Here is an 11,626-nt window from a genome sequence, read left to right as displayed (position 1 = left end):
GTAAAAGCCTCAGCCGTCCACTGTGTGGCAGAACGGAGCCATCAACCACACACAGTCTCACCTTGTTGCTGAGGGAGTCACACTCCTGCTCCTCTCATACAGTCTATCCTTTAGCTGCTCTGCCCTTTGTGTCACAGTGACCTGTGAAAGACCATGCTGCAGACAGTGTCTGTCATCCTGCTTCAGATCTGTCCATTTAAAGTCTCCCTCTGAGGGAAAACACAGTGTTGATGATGTATGAATAGAATCTGGACTCAAGGAGTCGTCACAGGTAGCTATGTGCGTTTTACACATATCACACCATGCAGCACACTGATGTAGTGTTAGCTGATAAAAGCATCAAACACAGGACGGCCAAGGCAATTAGCACAGCCCCCAGAGCGCGGGTGTGAGGGACGCAGGCATGGGGGGTATTAAGGGTCAGCGGGGGGGTCGGGAGAAAGGACAGGATTGGCCTTTCCTCAGGAAAAGATCACCTTCCACTACAATAGAGTCCGCCAGGAAACCGCAGGCCACATTGCTCTCTTGAGTCGCTGAGTACCTTCAGACACGCTCTCACACTCCTCATTCACTAATACACATGCACACACTTCACAGCCTGGCGGCCGCACAGCCTGCCCTCTCCAGGATGACATTCTACTAAACACAGCAAGGCGATCTCATCAGGTACGTCTCTGTTCCGCAGTGTTTGACTTAGAACTGTGCTTATATCAGTGTTCATCTTATTGTAGTTCTGTGGAATTAATGCATTTAGATTCAGTTCTATATTTACAAAACTGATGAAACTGATACATTTGTTGTTGTGTTTTTCATATAGATTTGAAACTGTCACTGTCTCTAACTGTCACTGTCTGTTTGGAGTCTTCATGGTTTTCTAATTAATAAAAACACTCACCTGCACTGTTTTCATCAAGTTATAGAGATTCTGACTTATCCTTATTTGAATTTAGCTCATTATATCTTTAATTAGAGGATGTGACAAGCTGATAACATGATTTAATTAAGTCAACAAATTATTGCTTGTATCAGGTGACAGGATCACACAAGGCCCCTAGCATCATTTTCTCTGATTTTGTTTCCTTGGTAAATTGAAATGCAGTGATATTGACGTTGTGGTGGAGGGAAAGATTTCCAAGTATAAAATGAGGTAAAAGTGTTTCTGTGAACATATAATCATATTACATATTACCATGTTCACAGAAACGCTTTTTAGTGTAGTGTTAATGCTGAAGTCGAGCACCTACATAATGTGCAAAAAATTCTAAAGAGAAGAAGAAAATTGGAATCAAAAGTCTATTTTTAGATCAGTGTTAAAATGCATAAATTGACATTTCTCGACTTAGTGATGACTTAATTAATAGTCATACTTCAGGTCATAAATTCATGGGATGCTCCTTTAATTTATTTTATAATTATTTATTTACTATATAAGACACCGAATCAGAAAACAGTTCCGTACAATTTTGAGAAGTCTGTTTTTGACAGTGAAGGATTATATATTCACAGAATCAGATTCTATTCTAATGAGCGTTTGCATCACATACTGGGTAATTATTCTGTTTGATATGAATGACAGGTTGTCAAAAAGGTAATAGACACTAAAATATATGATTAAATTTGACAAACTGCATTTCTTCTGCAGTGTTTTCAGAGTTCAGTAGCAACCATGCCCATTCTCAAGAAGCTCCCAGGAAGGTCAAAGAGCTGCCATGAGTTCCCCAGGGTGAATGGGGAACTGATCCTGCCCCGGATGGATTTGGATGTCAGAGAACTAAATGATCTCAAAGACCTGAAGGAGCTGAGCGACCTGAAGGACCTGAACAAAAACCTGAACCCCTTTGACGACGTGGACCTGGATGATGATGAGAGGCTCGAAGGCGGCGTGGGCCTCATAATGGGAGACATCCACCTAAAGTCCTCTCGCGATGGAGAAGAGGAGGAAAACGAGGTGAACGCAGAACGCCACGGGGCGGGAAACCCCAAAGGGAAGCCGCTCAGAGGGACCCTGGAGCGGATCTGTGGAGTGTCGCCCCTCAAGACCCTCGGAAAGCTGGGGAAGGGGCTCCGCAAGTCTGGACGCAGCGTGTGGGGGAACAACAACGCCTCCCACTACAGCCCTGGAGACTGCAACACGTTGCCCACAGAGAGAGAGAGAGGGAAAGGACTGCGCAGAGGCTCAGAGGGAATCATGACCCTGCTCCGGTGAGAAGAGACAGGAAATCCGTCAGAATGAGCGTTTTAAAAAGCTTAAAAAAAGCCTCTAACAAAACGTAATGCATAGTTAGAGTCGTTCACTGATGCTCAGGTGCTGTTAGTGTAGCTGGATGTTTAAACAGCTGATTTTAAAATAGCCCAAGTAGTCTGCGGCATATACTTTGCTTTTTCCGTCTTCCTGGTGAGTTACGTAATATGCTATAGCAACTCGATGTTCTGAGGAATCTCCTTTGTTTTCTCCTGGCTTGTTGTGAACATGCTGGGCGTGCTGAATGAAACTATTTCCAACAGCAGCAGCAGTTTAGCAGATGTGTGAGGAGTATGTCACATTCCAGCTGTGATTTACACAAAGCACAGGTCTCAGAAGGGTTCAGGATTCAGAAATGCGGTTATCGCCTGGAGAAAGCTGTCATTTGTCAATATGCATTCCAATATTTACAAATGAATATGATTGTTTTGGCAGCTTCCCAGGTCGGCGTAAGGAGGAGCGCAGGGAAAGCCTGCCCTGTGGGGACCTGAGTGCAGACAAGGAGGCGGAGGACGCCAGGCGGCCCTCCTTCCTCAGGATGGTGAGCCTGGGCAAGCTGAAAAGAGAGTCCATGTCAGACAAGACCTCTCAGGAGGCCGAGGAGGAAGAGGAGGAGGAGGAGCCCGTGGTCAAGACCCGAGAGCCGCTCTCAGGTAAGCAGTGAGGAAACACCAGGAGCGAAGTCAGCCAGATCACCAGAGTCTGTTTACAGGTCACGAATCCAACGTAAGCCCTACGTTAGAGATATTTAGTCATCCCGGTGAAGCTGCGCCAGCGCTTCCTCTCAGGCCTGACACCACTACACTGTGAAGTTTAGCGCTCCCCAGATCCCTGAGTCACTGGGTTCAGCCGCCATCAGACTATGAAATCAGGAAATGACTGCACTTCCTCCTGCCCCAGGTTCCTCTAGATAGATGTTTAACCAAGCTACTGTTCACACCCTCCACAGGGAGCCTCACTGGGAACCCATGTGTGCACAGGGTTACAGTATAACAGCATAAACTCATAGTGTGTGTGCTTGTGTCACAGTCCTGGAGATCCTGCAGCTGGTCAACCACAGGGACCTCCTCCTGGCCGACACACACATTCAGGAGTTGGAGCGGGAGTGTGAGCTGCTGTCGCTTCTGCCCACGCCGACCGCCCTCACCCCCCCCCTGTGTCCCAGCACCCCCCCCTGCCTGAGCCCCCCGCTGTCCTCCACCATCGACGACGCCCTCAGCTCCAGTGCCACGCTGGACTCCAGCCGGCGCAAGGCCAAGGACGTGGAGCTCCTGTACGAAGCCCTGCAGAAGGAGATGTGGGACGTCGTGAGGGAGTCCCTGCGCCAGCCCAGCGCCGGGCCCAACCTCGGCTTGGTGGTCCTCGTCATCCAGCAGGAGGAGCACGCCGATGCCACCTGGGCGCTGAGGGAGGAGACCAAGCCCAGAGAGAGCCCCCAGGTCCAGCCCAGCCAGCGGCCTCGGCGCCTGAAGATGAAATGGAGGCAGGCTGTGGCGGAGGCCGCAGACTGGAGCCTGCCCAACCAGGTGGACCCTCAGGCCGGGCAGCTGGCCTCGTACCTGGAGCGCCTGAGGGGCCGCATGGTGGACGACCTGGACGCAGCGCGGAGGAACGCCATAGCCATTTACCCGGAGGAGTTCGCCGCCTTCCAGGTATATGTGGAAAGTTACCACAGAGCTGTGGGCAGACGCCTACGGACTCTGACCAGCGGCCCACTGCAGATCACTGACGTCTACTCACTGCTGGACTGGTTCTACAACATCTACAACAGGTGGAGACCTTCACATCAGCATCAGCGACATATTACAGGCTGCTTTTGCTTCATTAATGATCAATTGTACTCCACCAGGGATGTCCTAGGAACTATTGGCACAGCAGCTCAGATCAACTATGCTCCACTGGAGCCGATTTTGCCTCAAGATGTAGTGGACAGGCTGGAACAAGACTGCATCAGTATTGTGAGGGTAAGAACTATTCTGATTCCAGGTCTGTGCCTCCAGACAGCAGACGGCTCTAAAGGTTTGCTGTGGTTTTTCAGGAGAAGGTGACGACCGAGCTGTTTCAGGTTCTGGATGAAGAGGAACGACGCTGGGCCCAGACTCTGCACATAGAGGAGTATCAGTCTCACCTGGCACGCTCTGTCATCCAGGTAAACGTCTTGAAAATTGTGTGTTTTCCTTGAGGATTTTTCAAAATGAAGGAGCCGTCTTGTTTGACACGACCTTATAATTTCAGAGGATAAAGGTAGATTTGGACAGATCGACGTCTGTGAACCACTTTCTAGGGGCCAGAGTGGCTCGCTGTAGTCTCACTGGATTGGCTGACTTTCTTTACAGGTCAGTTTGTATTTAAAACAGTGAAAAAAAAGTTCATAAATCTCAAAGGATATACACTAGAATTCATTTTGTCTTTGTGTTGTGTTCAGCTTCCAGAGAAAGGTGGAGATGTTTCATGAGACACAGGCAGAATTTGGAGATAGAGGGGACGGATACGTTTCCAGGACCATAGCTCTGGTCAACTGCTGCCCTCCTCTCAGGTACACAAACAGCAAAAGCAAAGTACTCACTCTGAGTAGGACTCAGTGAGAGGAGGTTCCTGACTCTTTTGTCCTCTAGGTCCTTTGTGGAGCGCTGCAGGCAGTGCGACCCACAGGGCAGCGATGAGTCGGCACTTAGAGCCAACTCGTCCCTGGACAGGATGATCAACCAGTCCGTGAGGGTGCTGACCAACCGTCTGTTCGAGCACATCGGGGTGAGAAGGGCACAAACAGTCCCATCAAACATCATTTCCAGTCCCACGTACATGTACAGTAGTTAGTTAATTACTAGGTGCAGCTGTGCATCCTGCCTTTCGTTATGTGACTGCATGTTGTATTTCTCCATTAATCCAAACCCTCTGCTGTTCCAGCCTTTCTTTGACAAACTGATAAAAAGAAAATGGCTGAACAACACTGAGGCCTTCGAGGCCATTGAAGCCAGCATTAAACAGCACTTCAAGAAGTTCAGAAGGATGGACCCACCTCCATATCAGGTAATAAGAAGACAACATAAACACATAGAGTGATTAGATAATAGGTATGTAGTGATGCTCAGTGATCAGCGCTGTGATTGGCTGCCAGACGCTGGTGGGCGAGGTGCACCGGAGGGTCCTGGTGGAGTACGTCCGAGCCATCACACGAGGACGGGTGATTTGCACATCCTCCAAAATGAGGAAGAGGATGGCCTTCCGCTTGCAAGACGAGGCGAAGCAGCTGAAAGGACTCTTTAAAGACCTGGTGAGTGGTTATATTGGTAGAAATGAAACCTGGGCATGTTTAGGACAACAAAAACCGAGCACCCGTTACCTTCGAGAGCTGTCGAATCGCTTATTGTTGAGAACCAGCAGCGCTCTGGGCTGTGAATGGAGCCTGACCCTCAAACTTCCCAGGTCGGGCATAAGTGGGACAGTGTTGATACAGTACGCTGTGACAAATGGCTGCCGTCAGGGAGATGGAGATGGACGGAGCGGGCTTACGTTAGCACTTGCCACGAGCGGGAAGAGGGCGTGAGGCCGGCAGGCCGACAGCGTGGCATCTGCCCCTTCTGTGCAAGTTCAAACATGTGTCCATCACCTCAGCTGACAACAGGAAGCTGCTGTGTTCAGAAGACGTTTCCTGTTCCTGTCAGCTGCTCAGCTTTGATGTGGCTCAGGGATGGCCTTGATGGCCTTTTTTAAGCGAGGAGCGAGATGAAGTGTCTGTGGAAAGTGAGAACCGGAGGAGGAGGGAGCGGTCGGGTTTTTAATAGCTATTTTTAGTGAGTGCCAAGGCAAAGAATTCTGTTTGAAGGGAAAACAGGACCTACAAAAACAGAGGTGGAGTTTTGTTATTCACTTAGTATATCATCTTAATGTTTGGCCTCTGGCCTCTAATGTTTCTACTCTGCGTTTCCTCTCAGTGTTTGCTGTGTGAATGATTGTTCACTGCAGCACTAGTAATTCCTCAGCTTAGAAACAACTTTAATAGAATAGAAAAGCTGAACTGCTTAAAAGGTTTGGACATTGTAAAATGCACAGAACATAGAAAAAAGTAACGTACAGTATCTTATAAGAGCAGATCTTAACTGATGTTAGTGGTTACTGGAAAACTGTTCCCTCTGCTTTCACTTTATAATGGTAATTTTCAAATCTGGCTCACATCACGTGCATGTAGTCTTTGAGTGTCACCTGCTGCTTTGTTTACTTAATGTTCCTACAGGTTGTGTTGCAATGGATCCACTGTGTTTGTTTGTACTGAAGTGATATGATATGACAGCAATATTATAGTATCAAGTATGAACGATTTCCCACATAGCTTTGAATCTAGCACTTCTGCAAATACTTGAAATTCAGAAAACTCCAGAAAAATGATCACATTTTTTTCCTCATAAATGAAAAGTTTGATCAACTTGCTTGTAAAATCTTGAAAGCAAAGCTGTCCATCACAATACGCCATTTAGCCTAATACATGCTGCTTGTTGAACGTCTAGACAAAAAAAGAACTTGCTGAGACGATCATTAAAATGTCTCTTTGCTGTTTCACCCCAGGACTCCAACTCGTCGTGGCTGGACAGTATCATCTGCCACCTCGCTGACATCATCCTCCTGGAGGACACTCCTTCCATCCAGATGGAGGTTGCTGTGCTGGTGAAAGAATTTCCAGATATACGGTAAGGAAGTCAAGAAATGAACCGTGTTGGAATGTTAGTGTTGCAACTAGGAAGCGTAATCATGAGTGAAAGGTCGTACTGTATATTCTTTAAGGTATACTGCTACATGCCCACGGTGCTGTTTTTGGCATATGAACAGTTCTATGTACGGGTTTTTGGCACAATGAATCAAAACAAGGAAAAGAAGCACAAAAGCACTTCTACATTTACTTTGCTATTTTTGGCTATTTTTGGTCTGAGGGAGTCTGTTTTGAGAATGGACGAGGCCTCCGGGGGGAAAAGCCAGTCGCTCCGGCTGTTTGTGCTCGCATTAAGACTCAGGTGACCGCTGGAAACCTAGGAGCACGCGTGACGCAGAATCCTCCGTGGAGCAGACAGGAAGCGGCTGCCGAGTACTTCCTGTTCCTGTCACCCTGCAGGAGACAGACTGGTGCCACGCTTGGAATGAAAGAGAGCGAGGTGTGGAAGAGGAGAGCAGACCCTAGTTCAGACCAAGTCCCCGCTTGACTCACCCCTCACCCTTTTTGTTCACAACGTGGCATTTCCCTGCTGGTATTTTAGGAAATCGAAGGCTGGCGGCCTTCCTTGTGTTGTCTAGGTGCATCACACATAGCACATTTGGGAAGTGGGACTAAATCTTTTAATTCTTCTGTGACTCAGAATAAAAGAATGTATTTCCATCTTCCTCCTTGGCTTTCATCATCCTCCCCCACAGGAAGAAGCACGTCTCCACCCTGCTGAACGTGCGCGGGATGATGCGACAGGCCGAGCGCCAGGAGATCCTCAATGTGGTCAAAGACTTCGAGTGCAGCGGTTCCCTCGTGTGCCGCGACCGCGCGCTCTTCGCCGACATCCCCGCCACGTCGGAGGTGCACTGCATCAGCCTGGGCCTCCTCCGCCTCGCCATGACCGTCTCCAACTGGTTCTCGGAGCACCGCCCCAGGCGCGCTCACAGGACGGGCGGCAGAAGCGCCGCGGCTCCGGCCGCCGAGGACGTGGACGACACAAACAAGCTGCACAGAGACGACTAGCAGCCGGCGCTTGTCTTCACAGATATGTTGTGATGAGTTGTACATGCACCTTGACCAAACCCTGACTGTACCAAGGCACCAGGCATTCGACGACACTTGACTCTAGGTACTGCTCGTACTGTACATGCTCACATCACTCTGTGCACCCGCAACGGAACGTGAATCTTATGATTTTTTCAGTATAATTGATTTTCATTTACACAAGTACAGAAGTAAATAAGTGGTATAAAATATCCTCTCTGTCTTTTACGCAATATGGATGTAACATGTATTTAACCATCCATTTACAGTATAGCCCCCCTTTCAGGTATATAATGCATATAATATGTAGGAATACGAAAGTGTTGAACTTTACTGTGAATAAAATGAGTCCATTGCTGGAAGCCTAATAAAAACCCATTGACTGGGTGGATGAAATCGCTTGTGGGTATGAATGTTCTCTATTCCAGTTAAAAATGGAATATCCTTTTGATGGGCGCGTCAGACTCCGTGTCTAGAGCCTTTTTAAACATTACATACCATTGAGCACACGAGCCTGAGAGTCTGACGCAGAGCAGATGCTGCAAGGATATCCACACATACTTCATGCTTTGCTTGTTTATATAAATGAGCAGGGCACGGAGGATTTGGCCAGCGGTTCTGGTACAAGAGAGGTCGTACACCCCAAGGCCAACAACGGGATGTTTTTTGGTAAACAAAGATTTCCTGTTGTCCACCGAGGTGCCAACGGATGCTTTTATTGGAGCCAAGTTTACATTATGCAGTAGGAGGGAACTTCCTCCTAGCCTCTTGGAGTGAAGGTGCAGCAGCCACGGAGCTTTTTCATGTCTGAGCAGCTTGTGCAACAGAAATCGGGCCTCCGCGGCAGTAGCCACTCTGCTCACTGACCCCTTGGCATCTATATCTGAACGAACATCTGGTTGCTTTGAAACATTGACTTGATTTATGAGGTTTGCAGTCAGCATTCAAGAAATTTACAACTGGTGGGAGGCACATTTACTTTTGAATGCATGGATCAATGTCAGGTGTAGTAGCATCAGTCGGACACAGGAGGGAAACCATCCTCAGGATGTCATCGTCCTCAGTGGTGAAGTACATTTATGTAAACTATATATTTTAAATAATAAAATACAACATTTTATTATCAAGTCTAATTATATTTCTAAGATAGTAAAATGACACATACTCAACATACATATCGACATATTTTCAATTCAGAAGCTTACGCTTGTGTAACTTACCACGACTGGCCTTATCCAGCTGCTCGTATGGACCCGGGTTAACCTGAGGTTTAAGGTGAGCAAAGAGGATCTGTGTAGGAAGTCCCTGAGGGAACGAATCTGCACAAACCGACCAAGTAGAAAAACAATAACACATTTGCGAGAGGAGGGGGACTTCAAATGCTGAATAAATGTTAGCGTCTTTTCGGTTTTCTCTCAGAGCTACGCTTGGCATTTACCTCCCGCCTGTATGTTTTATTGTTAGGATTTCCCTCCATTGTCAGTGGGAATGACTAATATACTAGTGTATGAACCAGCCACTACAAATGCATGTAATCAAGGATCTGTGATCAGTGCAGCAAAGGAAGAAACAATAATAGGTGAACACAGAAATAAACACACACATGTGAAACCAAAATAGATGAATCCATTAGAGATTATAGGCTATTTACAGTGCAGCTGCTTTTGACATTGATATTGCATCAATCTTGCCACCGCCCTTACACAGTGAGTTTGATGTATGTCAGAAATGTGCATAATGAAATAAAAGTAGTACACTACTAAGCTTTACTGCATACATTTTATTAGGTTTTGTGAAAACTCATGACAAGATGTCAAAAGAAAACTGAAACAGGCTTTTAAAGTGAACGACATGTAGCTGGACCGTCGGGCTTGTTTTGACTGCAGTGTTCCTTATGGCTGTGTGCACTGACAGGTCAAATTGTATCAGACTGTCCATCTGTGGTGCAACATGTTCAGTCCTGAACCGCTTTCCTGTTACTGGATGTGTTTGATGGCTGGAGATGATCAAACATGCAAAACGGCCATGACACAACGAGGTGAGGGGATTACACATTACCAGTGTTTCTTCTTCTTGTTTACCTGCTGCCAACAATGGGCCTCGCAGGCTGACCTGTGACTGCAGTGTGCATTTGTTTTTATTTATAAAATGTTCCACGAATTTGTGGAACAGAACAGGAAACACATTAGGTGTAGCTGGCATGGGGTTTGGCAGGTCGGGCCATATGTACAGTAGCGTTATCAGACATCCTCTCATATAGCAGGATGCTGGACGGCTGTTTTCCAGGTATCCCAGGTGGGGATTAGCATCTGAGAAGGGCAGGGAGAAATACGGGCCGAACTCTTGGAGGTTTCCCTCGATCAAAACCGCACAAGTATCACAATGCAGTCCCTGGGAAGCACTCCCCTGCTTCCTCTCATTAACACAGCTCTGCAATGGAAAATCCATCTGGCTGTATTCACTGTTTGTTTTCGGAAGCTAGCCGTGCCCTTTCTTTGTTCACACTGTCATGCACTTTTCACAGTTCCACTCTTTTCTGTTTGTTTGCTTGAAGTGTTCTTCGTATCTAAAAGTGTTCAATTAAGAAATTATGTTGTAGATAAGAGGGAGATAAGAGCATTGGGTTTGTTTAGTCTAGACTAGATGGCTCAGCTCCATTATTCTCTTAATCAATCACTGAACGTGTCCATAATGATGATGTCAATTCATTCATAATGAATCAATTTTACACTGTATTAAACATTTTAGACATTTAGATTTTAGCTACCAAAAAGTGTAAATAAGAGCTTGAATTTGTAGATTACACTAGATAATAAAACACTGCTGAACACAATAGTCTAATGTTGCAATTTAGGAATTTAGTGCTTCTAAAACTACCTGTAAATTGTATGTGAAGTAGTTATGTGCTCATCATGTTGCTTGAAATTTAATACAATACAATTAATTTGGAAATATTTAAAATACTTTTCAGATTTAAGCTAATAGGCAGCAAACAGGAACATACAATCCTCCTAAAATCATAAAACTCTTAATCAGGCTTTTAAAATAACAAAACCATGTCCTTCACTGTCAGTTTGCCAGATTGTGTGGACTCCTATTATTATTATTATTATTATTATTATTATTATTATTATTATTATTATTATTATTAGTAGTAGTAGTAGTAGTAGTAGTAGTAGTAGTAGTAGTAGTAGTAGTAGTAAATAAAATATTCTCTGTTAATCTGAATTGTTTTACTGTTGTCCATCATGCAGATGAGCAATGTTCATTTATTCTACTACAGAGATTGTGAACCTTATGATTTTGACATATAGTTATGGTCAGAGAGTCATAGTTATTTGTAAGCTGTTGGTTGATGTGTGGTTTGCGTAACGGTTTGCGTAACTCTGTATAAATGACCCGTTCTGACATGACCCATCAGAGCAGGATTCAATAGGGGGAACCTCCTGTCCTCCCACATGTCTAGTATACACTGTCTGTCAGGATGGCTGCCTACTTGAACCAAAACAATGGCGAACTTCGTCAGCATTGATGGGATATCCTGATTTAGGCTATCTACTCGTATCCATCAAGTGCATCTTTATTTAGAGCCAGTACCCACTCAACTCCAGCACAGACCCAACCGTCATGACAACCGCCGCGTTATA

At 46.0% G+C, this 11,626-nt stretch overlaps 1 protein-coding gene across 2 annotated transcripts; it reads left to right on the top strand.

Annotated features, from left to right (window-relative positions):
- Positions 1–508: 508 nt before the first annotated feature.
- exoc3l2a (exocyst complex component 3-like 2a) lies at positions 509–8,375 on the top strand. Of its 2 annotated transcripts, none has more exons than XM_041073853.2 (13): positions 509–666; positions 1,643–2,202; positions 2,678–2,895; positions 3,272–4,013; positions 4,092–4,206; positions 4,284–4,391; positions 4,478–4,578; positions 4,668–4,778; positions 4,858–4,993; positions 5,150–5,272; positions 5,361–5,516; positions 6,806–6,927; positions 7,643–8,375. In XM_041073853.2, exons 2-13 carry the CDS (start codon positions 1,667–1,669, stop codon positions 7,956–7,958), a joined length of 2,784 nt encoding a protein of 927 aa, XP_040929787.1. In that variant the 5' UTR covers positions 509–666; positions 1,643–1,666; the 3' UTR covers positions 7,959–8,375. The 2 variants fall into 2 exon arrangements, with proteins under 2 accessions (XP_040929787.1, XP_029030420.1); XM_029174587.3 differs by having other exon boundaries at positions 4,281–4,391.
- The last annotated feature ends 3,251 nt before the right edge of the window (positions 8,376–11,626 follow it).

The sequence above is a fragment of the Betta splendens genome, chromosome 14 (genome assembly GCF_900634795.4).
Source record: "Betta splendens chromosome 14, fBetSpl5.4, whole genome shotgun sequence".
In the NCBI taxonomy this organism is placed as follows: domain Eukaryota; kingdom Metazoa; phylum Chordata; class Actinopteri; order Anabantiformes; family Osphronemidae; genus Betta; species Betta splendens.
Note: the sequence above shows the minus strand (reverse complement) of the source record. Positions and strands in the feature narration are given on the sequence as shown.